Here is an 18736-nt window from a genome sequence, read left to right on the forward strand (position 1 = left end):
GAAGATAAATGTAAGAAGATAATAAATGTAATGAGAGCTGTTGCCGGGAAGGAGTGGGGAGCACATTAACAATCACTGATGTGTATATATGTGTATATGTGTATATATATATATACAGTATATATATATATATACTGTATATATATATATACACATCAGTGATTGTTAATGTGCTCCCCACTCCTTACTGGAGTAGTCTTAAGGGATGAAGTCATGGAAATTTGGCCAAGAATATGATTCAGGAATGTTGAGAGTATAATACAACTAAAAGTGATAGTTTTGGATGGATAATTAAAGATAAAATAAAGAAATACAAACTAAACAATATATATATATATATATTATCGCTTCTACACCCATAAGTAATGTTTCTATCTGGTTATGTCCTAAACCTGAGGTAGATATAGATATAATAGAGTTAAAAAAGTAAGTGGGGAGATGGTGAAAAAGGACCTAAAACGAGTCAATATATAAGAAACAAATATTACTGTTATTTAGATATTTATACAGATGGATCAAAAAGTGAAGAAGGGAAGGTGGGGATGGGAATCTATGTACCATCAATGAACTATAGCATTTCTAAAGTAGGGATTGGAAGGATTCATATTATAAATATACCCGCTGGTAAAGGTGAAGTAAAGGCAATTAATTGACGGACAGAGGACTGTATAGTAGAATATAGATAATTATTAGAATATTTTTTATAGTCTTATATTTTATAGTCTTATATTAATATTATTAGTAGTAGTGGCATTAGTATTTTCCTCTCATTATCTGAATTAATATAAAATAAGATATGCATACTCTGGTACAGTAGGTGTCAGTATGCACCTTTTCAAGTCATGGTTGCAACCCGCCATTGAACTAAAAGAAGAAGACGGAGCAATCACTTCCGGTTTGACCTGTATGCAAGACAGCGTGTGCTTTTCGACTGTATTTTGTGCAGGTAAAGTACTTGAACAAGAACTTAACAGATAAGACATCTTTGTTTGATTTTAACGTTCATATCCACGACCTTAAAAAAGTACAACATTGCTGCAAATATGTTGTTTCTGTTTAATTCAGATCATTGGCATTGTTCGCATTACTAATATAGCAAATCATATTTCAACGGCAAATTAGTTTTGTACCTCTGTTTCTGATAGGACTTAAAATACCTCATGGCTAAAGACAAATCACAACAGAAGCCTCCAAAGAGGAAGGCGTTGCCTCCAGCTGACAATGACGTTTGTGTGCAAGGAAATAAAGTAAGTAGAGCCAAAAGGAAAAAGATGGAAGTAGAGGTGAGTAGAACGGTCTGCTTCTACTTCTTCATTGCCTAGTACGTTTCTGACACAACTTTTTTTCTTGTCCAGGTGGATCCAATTTCAATTCCAGATGACAACACTGGAATGGAGGAAAAACAAAAGAAGAAAGAAAAGAAACACAAGAAGAAACAAAAAACACAGCAAACAGAAACGACAAATCAGGTAAGACTTAGAGTTAAACTGTTGACCACAAACTATGTAAATATCATTTGTACAGCTGTGGGATATGATTGTGTGTTGTAAAAAAAATGTGTATACACAGATACAGGTGCAAAGTATATATTTATTTCAGTAGTTCAATTCAAATAGTGAAACCATAGTTTCACTACTCGCCTACTGAAATATTGGTAGAATGCGTTTCTTAATTTATTCATAATTTTGATAATTATATCGTATAGCTAATGCCAAATTCAGTATCTTATCAAATGTGACAAATTGTCAAAAAAGTTAAAAATTTGCAAACTAGTGGTCTGCACTCCAATTAAAAAAAAAAAACTGTGTACAAACTTGCCGAGACTTGAATTGGTCTCTTTGTCTGAAATGAACTCCTGAAGTCAAAACAACTTTTACACAATATTCAAATGTATTGAGAGGCGTGTGTGTGTGTATGTATATATAATATACAGTGGTGTAAAAAAGCCTCCCTCCTGTTTTATTTTTTGTTTGTCACACTTAGATGTTTCAGATCATCAAACAAAATTAATATTAGTCAATGACAACACAACTGAACACAAAATGCAGTTTTTAAATGAAACTAAGGGAGGAGAAAAAAAAGCCGCACAGTTGCCGAGTGGTTAGCCTGTTGGCCACACAGTCATGACATCGGGAAGACCTGGGTTAGAATCTCCACTTGGGCATCTCTGTGTGTAGTTTGCATTCATGCGTGGGTTTTCTCCAGGAACTCCGGTTTCCTCCCACATTCCAAAAACATGCATGTTAGGTTAATTGGAGACTCTAAATTGTCCATAGGTATGAATGTGAGTGTGAATGATTTGTCTATATGTGCCCTGCCATTGGCTGGCGACCAGTCCCACCACTCGCTCAAAGTCAGCTAAGCGGCATAGAAAATGGATGGATGGAAAAAAAACAAACCTACATGGCCCTGTGTGAAAAAGTGATGGTCCCCTAAACCTAAAAACTGGTTGGGCCACCCTTAGCAGCAACAACTGCAATCAAGCGTTTTCTTGACAGTAATTCCTCCACAGCGCTGTAAGAGACTCATTGCAAGTTATCACAAACGCTTGATTGCAGTTGTTGCTGCTAAGGTTCTATCAGAATTTGTCTGAGATTCTTCAGAAGTAGTTCAGTCGTCATGGAAGAGTGAGCTCTATAACTCGATGTCCTGCAGGGTGTCTGTGATCTCGATGTGCGGCGTGATGATGTTTCTGTTGGCCTGAGTGTGCATAGGACACGTGCAGCAGTCTGTCAGCTGCCTGAACAGTCCACCTATCCTCTCTCGGCTCGGCTTATGCGTGAACAGCACGAGAATCAGGTTGGCGCTGCTCGCAGAAAAGAAGACCAGCTCGGCCACGCTCACAAACGCGCGCTCCCTATGGCTCAGCTCGCTGTCCGCTTGCAGCTGTGCTCCTCTCACCAGCGACACTGTGTAGAAAAGCTGGCAGAGTAGCGACACTGCTGTCACCCCCAGGAACACCGGACCCTCTTCGGAACCGGAGAGAAATCGGCCATTTGATTTGCTTTGCCGCACACAGCCACAAATCACAAGTCCCAATTTAAGAATGTAAGGAAGGAGAAAAGATAGGCATAACTTAGCTAAAGCATAGGAAACGCCAGCTTGGACTGGATCCATAAAGCACTCCGTCTCCTGGTAAAGTTCGTCTTTGGGTCCTCGGATGGCCGCCAGCAGCAGGGAGGTCAGAGCAGAGGTCAGGCCCACCAGAGCCACACAGACACCAGGCCTCCTCAGTAGGGCGTTGGACGGCGGATCGAGGGCTAGAACATAAGCCATCAGCACTAAAACAAACAGGCCGCAGAGGTAGGTAGTGTTGATGGTAAAGGAGAGTGCGGCGCAGCCCAAAATGCTGGTCTTCAGGCTGGGAGGTGTGTCCACCACGATGGAGAGAGAGAGCAGTAGCAGCTGAAAGCCACAGAAGGACCACAGCAGGCGGTTGAGCCAGGCCAGACGCCTCTGTGCTCTGTAAGTTTGCACAAAGCTGTAGAGCAGGAAGCAGCCTGCGACAAAGCCCACGGTGGCACAGAAATCGTACACACGGTTGGCTGTGGAGATGATGTCACTGGTCGCAGTCAGCTCCAGCACAACTGTTGGCGACACTGTGCATGCGTTGACAGCGAGGGCTGAGCTGTTGGACAGCCATGGTGTGGTGCTCTCATTTGACTGGAAAAAATGGAAAATATGGCCAATGATAAGTCATAGCGTATTGACCACAATACGAGAAGATAACCCTAGTTATCTTGTCCCTAATAGAGGGCCTGCTGGCTTGGGTTTGGCATGGCTTTTCTCCGGGTACTCCGGTTTCCTCCCACATTCCAAAAACATACATGTTAGGTTAATTGGTGACTCTAAACTGTCCATAGGTATGAATGTGAGTGTGAACAGTTGTTTGTCTATATGTGCCCTGCCATTGGCTGGCGACGAGTCCAGGGTGTACCTCGCCCGAAGTCAGCTGGGATAGGCTCCATCATACCCGCGACTAGTGAGGATAAACGGCATAGAAGATGGATGGCTGGAGTGTTGATTGAGGTATTTTCATGTCTCCCCTGCCAGTTCCATGAACTATATTGGAATCAGGAAGTAGAGTTCCATTCCATTTTCCTCCTCTACCCTACGAAGAAAACTCATTTCAGCTGCTTGTATCCGCGATCTCGTTCTTTCGGTCATGACCCAAAGCTCACGACCATAGGTGAGGGTGGGAACATAGATCGAACGGTAAATTGAGAGCTTTGCCACGACGGTCCGGTACAGCGACCGCATTACTGCAGACACTGCGCCGATCCGCCTGTCGACCTCACGCTCCAACCTTCCCTCACTCGTGAACAAGACCTCGAGATACTTGAACTCCTCCACCTGGGGCAGGACCTCATTCCCAACCCGGAGGGAGAAATCCACCCTTTTCCGACTGAGAACCATGGCCTCAGATTTGGAGGTGCTGAGTCTCATCCCAGAAGCTTCACACTCAGATGCAAACCGTCCCAGTAAACGCTGCAGGTCACAGCCCAATGAGGCCATCAGGACCACATCGTCCGCAAATAGCAGAGATGAGATCCTAAGCCCCCCGAACTGGACTCCCTCGACACCTTGGCTGTGCCTAGAAATTCTGTCCATGAAAATTATGAACAGAATCGGTGACAAAGGGCAGCCTTGGCGGAGGCAACGTTCACCGGAAACAGGCTTGACTTACTGCTGGCAATGTAAACCAGGCTCGTGCTCCGGTTGTAGAAGGCACGCCACTCCCATACTCCCGGAGCACCCCCCACAGGACACCGTGAGGGACACAGTCGAATGCCTTTTCCAGGTCCACAAAGCACATGTAGACCGGTTGGGCAAACTCCCATGTACCCTTGCAAGGGTGTAGCGCTGGTCCAGTGTTCCGCGACCAGGACGAAAACCACATTGCACCTCCTGTAGCCGAGGTTTGACTAAGGGTCGTACCCTCTTCTCCAGCACCCTGGAATAGACTTTCCCAGGGAGGCTGAGAAGTGTGATCCCCCTATAGTTGGAACACACCCTCCGGTCACCCTCCACCACCCCAGTCTGCCAATCCAGAGGTACTGTTCCCGACTTCGACGCAATGTTGAAGAGACCATGTCAGCCAAGACAGTCCCTCAACATCCAGAGCCTTGAGGAATTCAGGGCGAAACTCGTCCACCCCCAGAGCTTTTTACTGGGGAGCATTTTGACTACCCCAGATACCTCAGCCACGGTGATGGAACTGTCCGCGTTTGTGTCCTCAACCTCTGCTTCCTCCATGGAAGGTATGTCAGTGGGATTGAGAAGGGCCTCTAAGTATTCCTTCCGCCGCAGTCCCCCGTTCCCACTGTAAACACTGTGGACCGGGCACTGCTTCCGCTTTCTGAGGCGTCGGACGGTTTGCCAGAACCTCTTTGAGGCCAACCGAAAGTCGTGTTCCATGGCCTCACCGAACTCCTCCCACACCCGAGTTTTTGCCTCGACCACCGCTGAAGCCGCATGCCGCTTGGCCTGCCGGTATCTATCAGCTGCTTCAGGAGTCCCACAAGCCATCCATGCTCCTTCTTCAGCTTGACGGCAGCCCTGACCTCTGGTGTCCACCATCGGGTTCGGCTTGCCGCCACGACTGGCACCGACCACCTTGTGGCCGCAGCTCCGATTGGCTGCCTCAGCAATGGAGGCACGGAATAGAGCCCATTCGGACTCAATATCCTCGTCGTCCCCCGGGATGCAGGCCAAGATTTGCCGGAGGTGAGAGCTGAAGACTCGACGAACAGGAGACTCTGCCAAACATTTCCAGCACACCCTCACTACACGTTTGGGTCTCCCGGGTCTGTCCGGCATCCTCCCCCGCCATCTAATCCAACTCATCACCAGGTGGTGCTCAGTTGACAGCTCAGCCCCTCTCTTTACCCATTTGTCCAGAACATGCGGACGCAGGTCTGATGATACGACTACAAAATTAATCATAGACCTGCGGCCTAGGGTGTCCTGGTGCCAAGTGCACTTGTGGACATATGTTCAAACATGGTGTTTGTGATGGACAAACTGTGGTTCGCACAGAAGTCCAACAACATCACACCGCACAGATTCAGATCGGGGAGGCCGTTCCTCCCAATCATGCCCCTCCAGGTCACACTGTCATTGCCCGCATGGGCATTGAAGTCTCCCAGCAAAACGACGGAGTCACCAGTTGGATGCTCTCCAGCACCCCTCTGATGGACTCCAAGAAGGCTGGGTACTCTGAACTGCCGTTCGGCGCGTATGCACAAACCACAGTCAGGACCCTTTCCCCAACTCGAAGGCGTAGGGAAATGACCCTCTCGTTGACCGGGAATGACTTCAACACAGAGGCACCGAGCCGGGGGGCTATTAATAAGCCCACACCAGCTCGCCGCCTCCCCAGCAGCAACTCCAGAGTAGAACAAGGTCCAGCCCCTCTCGAGGAGTTTGGATACAGAACCCAAACTGTGGGTCAAGGTGAGTCTGACTATATCTAGTCGGAATGTCTCAACCTCTCTCACAAGTTCGGGATCCTTCCCCGCCAGAGAAGTGACATTCCATGTCCCAAGAACCAGATTTGGCCGCCGAAGACCAGGTCGCTCAAGCGCCCGCCCTCGACCCCCGCCCAAAGTGCAATGCACTGGACCCTTATGCTTGCCCCCGCAGGTGGTGGGTCTACGGGGGGGAGATCCCGTGTGGCTTGTTTGGGCTGAGCCCGGCCGGGCCCGACCACCAGGCGCTCGCCTGCGAGCTCCTCCCCCAGGCCTGGCTCCAGGGTGAGGCCCCGTTATCCCACGTCTGGGCGAGGTGCGGTCTCTCCTCGTGTGTTTCTTCATAAAGGTCTTCTGAATCACTCTTGGTCTGGCCCGTCACCCAGGACCTGTTTGCCTTGGGAGACCCTACCAGGGGCATATAGCCCCAGACAACATAGCTCCTAGGATCACTCGGGCACACAAACCCCTCCACCACGGTAAGGTGGTGATTCACGGAGGGGAGGAAGTAGAGTTGTTTTATGATTTGGGAACAAAATTTGAGACAAATGTGCCTTTTTTTTGTATGGTAGAAAATCTGTTATTTGAAAAATACAAATTGGGTCAAAAACAAAAAAGTATTTACATTTTAAATACAGTTTATATGAAAAGTCAACACATCATTAATTGTTCATTTAATTAAAAAAACACTATCTTTCCTATTTAAGCTTATCACATAATGACTTATGTTGCTCTTGTTTGTTGTTTTTTGGGGGGTTTTTAACACCAGAAAAAAGTATTTTAAAAGGGGAAAATTCTGTGTCTGTATCCACTCTAGATAATCTGCCTCAGCTTGATGGTGTTGGATATATGTGTACTTGTATCCCAAATATGGACGTTTATTTCCTTAGTCTTGCATCTCTTCAGGGCACTTTTGCTTTGCCTTCCGTGGAAGAACTGCCGTCTCAGCGCGATAACACATGTTTCCACTTACCATTTTTGTTGTCGTCACTTGCTGGTCTCCTGTTTGTCTCTCCCAGCTCGACGGCTGCTGCTGGTTGAGTGAAAGCCAAGCGCACTGACAAAAAGATGACTACTCGCCCATAGCATGGATGCTCACAGTTCAGAAAGCCGTTTTTATTTCTGTGGGTAGCATCCCGCCAGCATACTTGCAGAATGACTTCGTGGCCATGTGATCAGAACATTTTCCGCCCCTCCCTTTTTTTTTTTTTTTTTTCCACTCTTCACCTTGCAGACTGAAGACCGTTAAATCAGACCACATACTGGCTCCCTTGTTTAGCCTCCCTAGAGGATCAAATTGACTTCTTAAAGAGGGCTGTGATGAATGCCATTGCTATTGCACTGCGGCTGGCATTTTTTTCCACAAGATTAGCAAAGAGTGTGCTCAGAATGCAGCAGACTATATTAAATGCAAACTAAAAATATGTGAGGCCGCAAATATCGGAAACAGTCTCAGCTGCAATGAAACAGGAAGTGCCTTTTAGCTTAGTGCCTGCTTAAATGTATATATTATTATTGCTGGCTGTTGAGGAACATTATGCTGATTTACAAGTACACTATTTGCTGAAATTGTCTACCAGTGCACCCAATGACATAAATAATATATGAAGTTTAATTATCATTTTTACATCACTTCTGCCTTTGCTTGGCTTTGCTTTGATAGATTTCAGTTCCACCCAGTGATCCAGAGGGAGATGAGGACTTGAGTCCAGAGGAGAGGCGGGTCTTGGAGAGGAAGATTAAGAAGATCTTGAAAAAAGAGAAGAAGCTGCTGAAAGGAGACAAGATTACCTTACCAAAGACTGAAGCGTCTGCTGGGCCGACCGCAGCCAAGCAGGCCTTGGATTACCTTACCTGGTAAGTGACTTATTTGACTTCCATGAAATGACATCCTCCGTTTCCGCACAAAGAAACCACAGCCCCAGAGTAAAGCTACACTTACAAGACAGGCAAGGCTGCTAGAGCCCATTACGGAGGGTTTAAATGGGGATGGGGACGTCTGTGCTTTAATGTGGTTAGCAAATGTAGCTAGAACAATATCAGCAAACTAAACTGTCCCCACACATGCACTGCATACGTCTTTACTCGTGCCACACAAGCACGCCGCATGATGCTTTCACAGACACACAAAACAGTCGGACATCTACACAAAACACAAAAACTTACGGGTCGCGACAATATCATACTTGCCTATAGAGGGCAGTTTATTACAGCCTCATATAAAATCAACAATAACGACAATGCAGCAACCCGGAAGTTACAATTTGTGCAATGTTAAAAGTTCTGTGTTGTCCAACTGTCTGAGAAGCCGTGAACGTGTTATGAGCACTTGTGTGTGTGTGTGTGTGTGTGTGTGTGTGTGTGTGGCTGCATGTGTAGCGACTGCTACGTTCTCTGATATCCTTTTGGCGCGGCTGCATATTAAAGCAAACAGACCTGTGGTATTGGCATTGTATCGCCATCTGTAGATATCGGAAATCGGGTATCGGGATTGGATCGGAAGTGAAAACATGGAACTGTACCAACAATTGTATCAGAGGTTGTATATATTATTAGCTATACTTTTCATTGTGTCCCACTCTCTAAAACAACACATGATCCATTTCTGTCTTTGCAGCTGGGCTGACAGTCGTGCAGATTGGAGGTTCCAGAAGATACGGCAGACGTGGTTACTGCAGCACATGTTTGACTCTGACCAGGTAAATGCATCACACACGTGATGACAGCACCTGATGCTGGAGGTTAGCACTCGCTAATACTCTCATTTAATACGTTTCTAATACTTCTTAAAGTGAAACACTCCAAATAATAACGTAGCCAAATAACCACCAGGATTTCTAATTAGCGCCCGGTCAAAAAACTTGGGTATTAACAGGTATTAACAGCTGTGTCTGGCTGCAAACTCCTGGTGCATCTAAATAACTACAAGCTGGCATTTGAAGTATCATGAGCGGTCACTATCCAGCAGCTTTATCCATCTCTACGCACTTTAAAATGTTGATTGCGCTGTTAGTGTGAAATCCATGCATGTTACACTTGCCAATTTTGAAATTAATCCATCTAGCTGAAAAGCTTATCAGAGGTTTTTTTTTTTCTATTTTTGGATACATTACTCTAGCGCAGTGGTGGGGGACAGAAATGCTTTCATGCCCCACCAATTTAAAATACTATTGAAAAACTGATATCTGTCCTATACAGCCTGAACTCGAAACTGAAACCAGGAAAATCCAACAACATGGAGAGCTGTGAAGCATACAAGCATATTCAAGAGTCAAATATTGAGTACGATAAATTTGTAGATGTTGGCTAACATTGAAAGTACAGTAGACGCCCCTACAATGTAAATAATAAGCTCCCAGAACCTTTGTTATAAGGTTTTTATCTTATATGAAGCATAAAATACATGTAAATAGCCTAATCTGTTCCAAGATCTTCCCAAACTCACCCCTTTGGTACTTCAAAATATTCAAAGTCAACCAAAAATGGTGGGAAAATATAAGAAAACGTTAGCATAAACATAGTACAGTAACATTCCAATATAAAATAAGGTAATAAATAAGATTACTGTAAATGAATAAAACTGAAAAACAAAAACAATCGTACCGTTCACGAGATGTCTTGATCAGGAGCGCAAGTGGAGGCAGGAAGAAGGAGGAGGACTAGCCTGAGTCGAAACGCCACTCAAAGAGTCTGAGTCAGCTGGTCTCAGACAAACATACACGCACTACACGATAATGCTGTGTGCAAAATTTTAATTTGTAATTTAACTTAATTGTTTAAGTTAGTTTCAGGGGGACTACGAAGAGGAAGGAGGTTGAAGGGACAAGCCTGTCTCTCACACAAGCTCACGTACGTGCTGTACAACTCAGCCAATGAGATGAGAGCGTAGGCGGTGCCCCGATAATCAGCCAATGAGATAAGAGCGTAGGCGGTGCCCCGGTAATCAGCCAATGAGATGAGAGCGTAGGCGGTGCCCCGATAATCAGTCAATGAGATGAGAGCGGAGGTGGTGCCCTGATAATCAGCCAATGAGATGAGAGTGGAGGCGGTGCCCCGAAAATCAGCCAATGAGATGAGAGCGGAGGCAGTGCCCCGAAAATCAGCCAATGAGAGCATGAAGCGTCAGAAGGCGTCGCCAAGTGTTAGTCTGAACTTGCACCGACTTGAGGCATTAATAAAGTTGATTTAAAAAAAAAAAAAACTTGCACCGACTTGACGCTTTACATTTTATGAAATTTCTTCCTTAATACAATGCAAAAATTTACGGAATTTACGTAAAAGGAGGTTTACGTTATGTGAGGTACTAATGTAGTCCCTGCATCTCATGCCCACCCCCCGACAGTTCACCGCCCCACTATTTGAGAAGCACTGCTCTAATGTATGTGTGTCAGACAGGAAACACCCTGCCAATCTGCTATGCAACAGGAAGTGCTTTTTAGTTTAACTTCTACTTGGCCTCACGTTTTTACTAAACATCTATTACTGCTGATCCTAGAGTTATACTAATAGAAGATTAGAAATTGTTAGAAAACGTGCAACAAGTGAATGAGCAAATTAGTGACATAAACAGTGAAAATAATGAAATGAATTGTATAACTAATTGTGAATAATTTGTGGCATTTGTGTGATTTATGAGGGTAATGTATGAAAACGCATTTTTACATACATAAAAGCATTATTGTTAAAAATATGTTTTTAGGTTCCAGATGATAGGTTCACCGTGCTGCTGCAGTACATAGAAGGCCTCCGTGGAGGAGCAAGAGACACAACAGTGAAGAAGGCCCTAGAGCTGGTTCAAGAATCAGGACAGGAGGATCCCAATGTCCACCAGAGGGCGCAGAGAGCCAGAGAAGTTATCCAGATGCTCTCTTGACGCTGCAACTGATATTGTCCTTATTTGCTCTGAGGCTTGGACTTTTTTGTATCTTTATTTTACCAATGATTTCACTGCCAATATTAGTTAATACATATTTAATGTATTACAGTATTAGTGTGCTTTGGACTCATTTCATGCCAGCATTCTAAAGGAAGGAAATTGAGCCTTTTGATGCACAAAGGTGACTTTTTAATAAATTACAAGGTGTTTTACTGGAACATTTTGTAAATAAACGAGAGAACTCCCAGAAAAGACTTTCAGCGGGGATCTGCAAGGCCAGTGTCCCCTCGTAAATGTTGCACCATAGTTGTGGTCCTAGCACCTTTTAACTCATCTGTCACAAAACAAAAATATAATATTACACACAAATGTCTACACTCAGATTGTTTTGTAAGGGTGATGGATTAACCTGGTTGTGTATGAAAAGGAATATTGTGATGCGTGAGGAGGGCTCGCAGTCTCTCAATCTCTTCTTGCTGTTTTTGAAAATCCTGTAAAAGGTATGTTCTTACATGCTGAATGGTATTAAGATATAACATGTACAGTCACAAAATATCATTTTTTTGTAGATTTATATGGAAAATGTGTTAAAACCGTGCATACCTCATTACATTTCTGTAAAGAGTTGTGTGTTTCTGATTCAACTGCAGCTTCAGGTAGCTTCACTTTTACTTTTTGAGTCTTCAGGAACCCGGCATCCTCAAATATAACTCTCAGGAGGTTTTCATATCCCTGCAAAGAACACGTGGCATTGCATTAAGGTTAAACACTCTTCCGACAGATCCGTGGGCGATCCACATTCTGTGCAAGGGGGCATGTCGCTGTCGTGAGGCATAGAGCACCAAGTCAGCCCAAGGCAGGAGAGAAAAGAATAAGAATAAAATAGAATTCACATACTCACCTGTCAGTCCCTGGTGGTGTAATGGTACAACTGCTGCCTTTTAAAAGGGATCGTTTGGATTTTTTGACATGAAGTAGTATGACATCCCCACCAGTGTTGTACTACACCAACAGTGACTTAACCCCACACACCCCAAATTGGTCCCACAAGTCCAGTTCTGGTCAGATTTCCGTGACGAATGTATTTCTACTTAGTTTCTGGGTCATTTAAGGAAAGAGTTTGGCTTCTCAAAACAATATGCATTCAAAAGAGTAATACATTTGCATAATAAAAATACCTCCTCAAAAGAATCAGACCTCACAAATCGCTTGCCGTTATATTTGTATCCCGCCGCATCCCTGCGCACTGTCGCCTCTCCATTCTTGTGTATGTGATGAAAAAAAGTCACTATTGATGTAGCACACTGCTGATGGGGATGTCGTACAATAACATGTGAAAGTCCGAACTATCCCTTTAAGGCAAAGAGCTGGCGCTACAATCGTGCTTTTTTGTTTATTCTGTTAATTCATTCTGAACTAAAAATAATTTATTGAAAATGTTTATTCCCCATGTAATCGCATTACTCCAAAACATGCATCTAACTAAATTCAGGTTCAAATAGCTATTCATGGGTCAGTTAAAGGCCCAGGCAGGGGACCAATAAAAAATTTTTTCATGGGGCCCAGAATTCCTGCCGGCGCCCCTGTCGATCATATAGTAATTCAGTTATGGGCAATTTGTCCAGGGGCGGCCCTATTAGACTTACTTGCTCAGTCAGAAGGCCGTCATAACGAGCCTGTTCTGCATCATCCCATTCCTTTTGCAGCTTCTCACTCAGGGTGGGGTACACTTGAAAATAGCACACAACGTAGACTTAGTGTAAGTAAGTATACCTTTGGCTACTATGACAACTTCCTTTCATCTTACCTAAAAGAGAATGTGGATGGCAAACAAGTGGCGTCTCAAATGTTAGTGAGTACACGCATGTGCTGGGCTCTGAGACCTGAGCAAGCTTGCTTTGGGTGCTGCACACAAATATGACCTGCAGAAAAAAAAGACACAAAAAGCACTCAGTTTAAACTGATTTATAAGCGCGTTGCACTTTAAACACTCGCTCACCTTTGCTTCTCTGTTTCTGGTGCCACAAGTGTCTCCGTCTCTCATCCACATGCCTGTAAACGTATTATTTGCTATTTCCCACTCCTGCCAGATCCTGTTGGGAAACCACAAAGTTTAGAATATGAGTCATCGGCAAACATCCACACTAGTATCTGTTGGCATCTTACCCCAGGATTCCACTGTAGGCATTCCATCTGAATGACTGTTCATGTTGGGTGATGTTGTGAAAAGGGCAGAACTCATATCTATACCTGAAATGCATTAAGTACATTTTACACAGAGCTATATCTAATATATGTACCATGATATACAATACTCACACTGATTCAGTAAGACTGAAACACTTCCCAGCCAAACGATAAAGGTGTGCAGGTCCTATCCATTGATAAGATGATTAAGAACAACAAAAATACAGCCAGGATAGAATACATTCTTGTTATATAAAATGATATTACCAGACACTGGGGATGGGTACACTTTAGCCTGTAGTCTGTTTCCCTGAGCCAAAATATTATTGTTAATCCTTTAAGAGAGACGCAACTGTCAGGATAGGATGACCGTTGTATAAACACAACACTGTTGCTGCTTTTAACTTTACGAACCCAAATGTGTTTGGCGCCTCAACTATCTTCATTTTACCGGCGAGTCCATTGTTTCCTGTGCAAAAACAGAGGAAATTAGCTGAAATGTGGCTCGTCTAGACAGATGTATCTCAAGAAATTACTTACCGAAAAGGCACAGGCACACAGTGGAGACCGATATTACGTGATATAGCCAATAAAACAAACTGTACATCGTTGATTTCAGTGGTTAAAATGTGAACATTGTCGATCACTTTCTGTTAAAATACAACTGTCTTCCGGGTGGAGGAATCACGTGACAAAAATATTTTCTGAGCATGCGCGTTGTATCTCCAGGTTCGCACGTCGTCCTTTTATCGCAGTATCAAAAATTGAAGTTGGGAATATTTCAAAAGCTGTCGGGGTTGGTGTGTTTATTGGGATAAGTTAACCTAACTTACAAAAGCGTACAAGCAAGGCTGAAATACTCACAATGTTTCTCAAAACATGTTAATGTCAGTCGTGGTTGCTGGCTAGCAGCAGTTAGCATGTGTTATTTTTGACAATCTTCAACTTTTGTGGCTATTAATCGGAGTGTCGGTTGAAGGAATGGGACGAAAGAAGCAGGGCAAGTTTGTGCGTTCCGATAATAAAGGAAAAGATAAACGACACAAGATGAAGGGGAAATCATTAGAGGCCTTCACAGAAGAAATGCATTCTGCATTTGAAGGTAAACACACACACGCACACCATTTCAGTCGATTTGTGCCGTAATATTTGGGTTGAGAGAAACGCAATGAAACCTGTGCCAATGCACCTAAAATTAAAACCTCCCCTAAGTGGGAAGTAATACTAATACACCATTGTTATACCGTTAGGTTCTGCTTTTTCTTACTGTTTTACAGCAAGTTTTCACCTAGAGGAAGAGGGAGCAGAGAGGCCCCAAATCAAATTGCCTTGTCCCCTTGCCATGTGGGAGCTGGGACATTGTGATCCTAAACGTTGCACAGGCAGAAAGCTGGTCCGCAAGGGCTTTGTACGCAACCTACGTCTCAATCAGAGATTTAATGGACTCGTATTGAGTCCAATGGGCACAAAGTATGTGACACCAGCTGACAGGTATGTATGTATGCAACTACAGTATAAATTGACTGCTTTGTTAGAAAACGTGCGCAAATGATATATTTGCATTGAATAATAGAATGAAAACAACTACAAGGGAACACTGAAGGTCAAACAAAATCATTTGTCAGTTTGTTTAAATCCTGGAACAAATTTTCCCATATAAAATAATGGAAGTAGAAACAATCTGTTCCAGAGTCAAACTGTGACCATGACAAAAGTGTAAAAACAATAGGGCTGCACGTTTCACATTTTCTCACTTCCAATCCGATCCAATACCTGAATTTGGATATCTGCTGATTCCGATACCAAATCCCTATTTGCTTTAATATGCAACCACAGCAAAACAATATCAGCAAATGCACATAGAAGAATACCAGCAAACTGCTGTAGCTGTCTTCACACAAGCAGAGCCTCACACACACACAAGCACTCAGCCGTTCCAAGCTTCACAAACGGACAATAGACAATTCTTGACATTGCACATAGCTTTTCGGTCACTACATAATCATTATTGTTTATTTTGTATGAGGCTGTAATAAACTCCTCTCCATAGGCAAGTATGATATTGTTGCGACCTGGAAGTTTTATGTTGTGTAGATGTCCGACTGTTCTTTGTGGCTGTGAACGCATGCGTGTGCGCGAGTGTGTGTGCTGCAATGCACGTGTGGCGACAGCTACGTTCGCTTTTGGGTACGTTTGTTGATATTCTTTTAGCTAAGTTTGGCTTACTGTCAGTGTGGCTTGGATGGAAATTCTTTGCAGGTGGGATTGGCATTCTGATCTGCCCTCCAAGTGTAGAGAAGAAGCTAACAGCAGCATAATCAAACTTAAAAACAATAGATTGTGTGCATCATTAAGACTGCACAGCTCACTTTGTGGTGTGCAGTCTGTTCATTTGTTATTGATGTTGACTTATTGTTGCTTTATCAATATTGTACTCGGACGTCAGGATGTTAATGAGACATTTATTACATGTAGCATTTTCTAAGTTTAATTTTCCGCCCCATTCCATTTCACACCCAAAAAAAACATGAAAAGGCAAAGCCCACCAGAGTTTGTTAACCCAAGTTTCTGTGCGACTTTAGAGGCGTATTTTATTTATTTGGTACCACCGCTAGGACGTATTGAAGTCCACCCTTGACATTGATTTACTATTTACAGTCCCAGTCATACGTTTGAACACACTTGCCCTTGCTATTGAATGAGACAGTGTGTCTTTTGACTTTTTGACCGACACTATATCTGATGTTTGTGTGTTTGATATTGAGTAAAATCCAAATGTCTATCATCTGTTTTAGTGAACTCTTTGTTTGGAGATATAAACTGAATTAAATGTGTCTCTCAGGGAGATTGTGGCCCAGAATGGACTAGCAGTGATTGATTGCTCCTGGGCCAAACTGGAGGAGACGCCATTCAATAAGATGATTGGAAGTCATCCGCGCTTACTGCCATACCTTGTCGCCGCAAATCCTGTCAATTACGGGAAGCCTTGCAAATTATCTTGTGTTGAGGCTTTCGCTGCCGCTTTTTGTATTGTAGGTAAGACGGAGGCACACTCCAGTCATTTTGTAACTCTAAAATTGATCATATTTACATACACTCACGTTTCATTTGGAAGGTTTTGAAGAGCTGGCCGTGCTTTTGTTGAAGAAATTCAAGTGGGGCACCGTGTTCCTGGAGCTTAATAAAGATCTGCTGGAACGCTATGCTGCATGCCTGTCAGAGGATGAGCTGCTGGCTGTAGAAAAGGACTTTCTCACGTCTAAATCTGACGAGGAGGAATTTGGTAAAAAATGGGCTAGCCCATATTATATATGCAATGTTTCCTTTATATTTTTGTTGCTTTGTCTTTGTAAACCAAACTCAACTTGTCATACTATACAGTTGATCATGGCTTTTCGTAGGGGTTACTTCCCGGACCACCAACGAAAGATGAAAATTTACAAGAAATTGAGACGCCCATAACAACGTCTATTTTTGACACACGGCTCACTCCCCCTCCAAGGCCCCTACAGTCACCTTTACACTCATATTCTTCGTTTACACCACATTGCGCAGGCTACGGGATCACTGCAGGGACACAAGAGACGGCTGCCGCTTTAAACATAGCATACTATGGCGCTATCTAGTTAGCCTCTCCAATGTAGTTATTCTGAACTTAAAGTGTCCCAACTTTGGGGAGTGGGGAAGGACAACGTAAGAAGCCAAACTTACTACTTCCATACGGAATGGGAGGAGAACTCTTTTTCACTCTATCATGTCAGACATGCCATGGCTGACTCCATGCAGTGTTAAGGTAATGTAATGTAAGCTAATGTCTCATTAATTAAACATTACTGACGCCTAGTGACCAGAATACAACATATAACTTGTCTTTCAATGTTTTTTGACTGATAATAGGCCATAGTCAACCACGAAACCGTGATCATTTATTAATTATTGAATAACTGTGAAAGCGTGAGGGAGCAACGTTTCAACCGCGATGTAGCAAGTAGCATCTGTGAATTTGCGGTGACATAAATGATGAATCATGAATGTGTCAGGATCCACTGTATACTTGATCTGAATGTAAGACGACGTTTAATGTAAGACACCCCTTTTTTTCAAGGCTTGTTTAAAAAAAAAAAAAACGTCTTCAATATTAGTGAAATAACAAGCGATAGATTACGATTTTGAAAAACAAAAAGTTTCAGCTGCTCAACGGTTGCTTGATGGCTCTGTCTCTATTGTTCTCTAACTTCCTAACAACCTTTGAGACACTTTTTTCCTGAGCGGGTCTTTGTTCCAAGGCTGCGTCTCTCCAGGTCACTGGTGTGTTAGTGACAGGAAGAAAAGCTCGCTTGGGGAGAAGAAGTTTGGCGCCACCTGTTGTTTTGTATAAATCTGTTGATTCCAAATATAAGAGTCTTATACTTGGGTGAATAGGGTACATTAGTACTAGTATTAGCATTACGCACCTTATTTGTACAATAATTCTATGTGTCTGTCTCATATATGGGTCAATAAAAAATAGCTCTTTTAATGGCATAGGAAAGCACATGAACTTTTGTTGTTTTGGTTTTTAAGTAAAGCACATCAAAATCCTTGTCTACAGATCCATTTGATGTGAACTCGGGGGTAGAATGTATGAATCTCAACAGACGTCATAGGTGAGCGTGTTGCATTTCATATAAATACAATAACTTGTATGACAGCAACATATGATGACTATTGACCATGGTCCACTATACTGTAATATAAAAACATCTTTGTTTAAAATATTTTTTGTATCCAGGCTACTTGAGGAGGAGGAGGAGGAGGATTCTAGCGAGGATGCTGACACATCAGAGGAGGATGAGGATGACGAAGCAGCAGATGAAAAAAACAACGATGAGTCTGAACATGTCTCACACATCGAAGAGGAAGTAGCAGCGGCAGCAAAGTCGTCACAATAAAACTTATTTTATTTAAAACTGAATGGCTGGATATCCACCCATCCATTTTCTACACAGCTTGTAATCATTATGGTAAATAAAGCCGTAAACACGAATTTATGTTAAATAAGATGAAATATTTAAATATGGGGTGTCATTTTGTGTGTATTCAGAAAAAATGTTTGATTAAACTATGTTTTGTACGCAGAGCGAATGTTTGTCCACTTAAATATGGGAGTGCATCTTTCCCACACCTTCACCTGAGTGTTTTAATGGAAAACGCGGTCAGTAAA

The 18736-nt window shown here is 43.2% G+C and overlaps 4 protein-coding genes across 6 annotated transcripts; 2 read left to right on the forward strand and 2 right to left on the reverse strand.

The window, feature by feature from the left end:
• Positions 1 to 232: 232 nt before the first annotated feature.
• On the reverse strand, positions 233 to 7705 carry LOC129176701 (uncharacterized). Its single transcript, XM_054767002.1, has 2 exons — positions 7444 to 7705; positions 233 to 3663 (listed from the first exon to the last, which is right to left on the reverse strand). Exons 1-2 carry the CDS (start codon positions 7444 to 7446, stop codon positions 2635 to 2637), a joined length of 1032 nt encoding a protein of 343 aa, XP_054622977.1. The 5' UTR covers positions 7447 to 7705; the 3' UTR covers positions 233 to 2634.
• Positions 876 to 12431, forward strand: LOC129176704 (uncharacterized protein C7orf50 homolog). 2 transcript variants are annotated; one of them, XM_054767007.1, is made up of 6 exons: positions 876 to 946; positions 1146 to 1247; positions 1356 to 1469; positions 8134 to 8327; positions 9088 to 9169; positions 11170 to 12431. In XM_054767007.1, the coding sequence occupies exons 2-6, from the start codon at positions 1161 to 1163 to the stop codon at positions 11341 to 11343; spliced, it is 651 nt and encodes a 216-aa protein (XP_054622982.1). In that variant the 5' UTR covers positions 876 to 946; positions 1146 to 1160; the 3' UTR covers positions 11344 to 12431. The 2 variants fall into 2 exon arrangements, with proteins under 2 accessions (XP_054622982.1, XP_054622981.1); XM_054767006.1 differs by having other exon boundaries at positions 1146 to 1283; positions 11170 to 12427.
• On the reverse strand, positions 11496 to 14499 carry gnptg (N-acetylglucosamine-1-phosphate transferase subunit gamma). 2 transcript variants are annotated; one of them, XM_054767005.1, is made up of 11 exons: positions 14074 to 14499; positions 13948 to 14002; positions 13801 to 13868; positions 13666 to 13720; positions 13513 to 13590; positions 13346 to 13439; positions 13154 to 13268; positions 12993 to 13075; positions 11950 to 12078; positions 11756 to 11837; positions 11496 to 11680 (listed from the first exon to the last, which is right to left on the reverse strand). In XM_054767005.1, exons 1-11 carry the CDS (start codon positions 14138 to 14140, stop codon positions 11604 to 11606), a joined length of 903 nt encoding a protein of 300 aa, XP_054622980.1. In that variant the 5' UTR covers positions 14141 to 14499; the 3' UTR covers positions 11496 to 11603. The 2 variants fall into 2 exon arrangements, with proteins under 2 accessions (XP_054622980.1, XP_054622979.1); XM_054767004.1 differs by having other exon boundaries at positions 11499 to 11680; positions 13513 to 13596; positions 14074 to 14472.
• tsr3 (TSR3 ribosome maturation factor) lies at positions 14221 to 18478 on the forward strand. Its single transcript, XM_054767003.1, has 6 exons — positions 14221 to 14635; positions 14811 to 15024; positions 16376 to 16569; positions 16649 to 16816; positions 18125 to 18179; positions 18305 to 18478. Exons 1-6 carry the CDS (start codon positions 14515 to 14517, stop codon positions 18462 to 18464), a joined length of 912 nt encoding a protein of 303 aa, XP_054622978.1. The 5' UTR covers positions 14221 to 14514; the 3' UTR covers positions 18465 to 18478.
• Positions 18479 to 18736: the final 258 nt, after the last annotated feature.

The sequence above is a fragment of the Dunckerocampus dactyliophorus genome, chromosome 2 (assembly GCF_027744805.1).
Source record: "Dunckerocampus dactyliophorus isolate RoL2022-P2 chromosome 2, RoL_Ddac_1.1, whole genome shotgun sequence".
NCBI classification, from domain to species: Eukaryota; Metazoa; Chordata; class Actinopteri; order Syngnathiformes; family Syngnathidae; genus Dunckerocampus; species Dunckerocampus dactyliophorus.

Excerpts from the sequence above, each read along its gene's own strand:
- LOC129176704 (XM_054767006.1), top strand. The coding sequence starts at position 1,161 with ATGGCTAAAGACAAATCACAACAGAAGCCTCCAAAGAGGAAGGCGTTG. Across the intron at positions 1,284-1,355 it reads GGAAAAAGATGGAAGTAGAG|GTGGATCCAATTTCAATTCC; the intron begins GTGAGTAGAACG and ends TTTCTTGTCCAG. Across the intron at positions 1,470-8,133 it reads AAACAGAAACGACAAATCAG|ATTTCAGTTCCACCCAGTGA; the intron begins GTAAGACTTAGA and ends TTGCTTTGATAG.
- gnptg (XM_054767004.1), bottom strand. The coding sequence starts at position 14,140 with ATGTACAGTTTGTTTTATTGGCTATATCACGTAATATCGGTCTCCACT. Across the intron at positions 14,003-14,073 it reads TGTGTGCCTGTGCCTTTTCG|GAAACAATGGACTCGCCGGT; the intron begins GTAAGTAATTTC and ends GTTTTTGCACAG. Across the intron at positions 11,681-11,755 it reads TCCTTTTCATACACAACCAG|ATGAGTTAAAAGGTGCTAGG; the intron begins GTTAATCCATCA and ends GTTTTGTGACAG.
- tsr3 (XM_054767003.1), top strand. The coding sequence starts at position 14,515 with ATGGGACGAAAGAAGCAGGGCAAGTTTGTGCGTTCCGATAATAAAGGA. Across the intron at positions 14,636-14,810 it reads AATGCATTCTGCATTTGAAG|CAAGTTTTCACCTAGAGGAA; the intron begins GTAAACACACAC and ends ACTGTTTTACAG. Across the intron at positions 16,817-18,124 it reads ATCTGACGAGGAGGAATTTG|ATCCATTTGATGTGAACTCG; the intron begins GTAAAAAATGGG and ends CCTTGTCTACAG.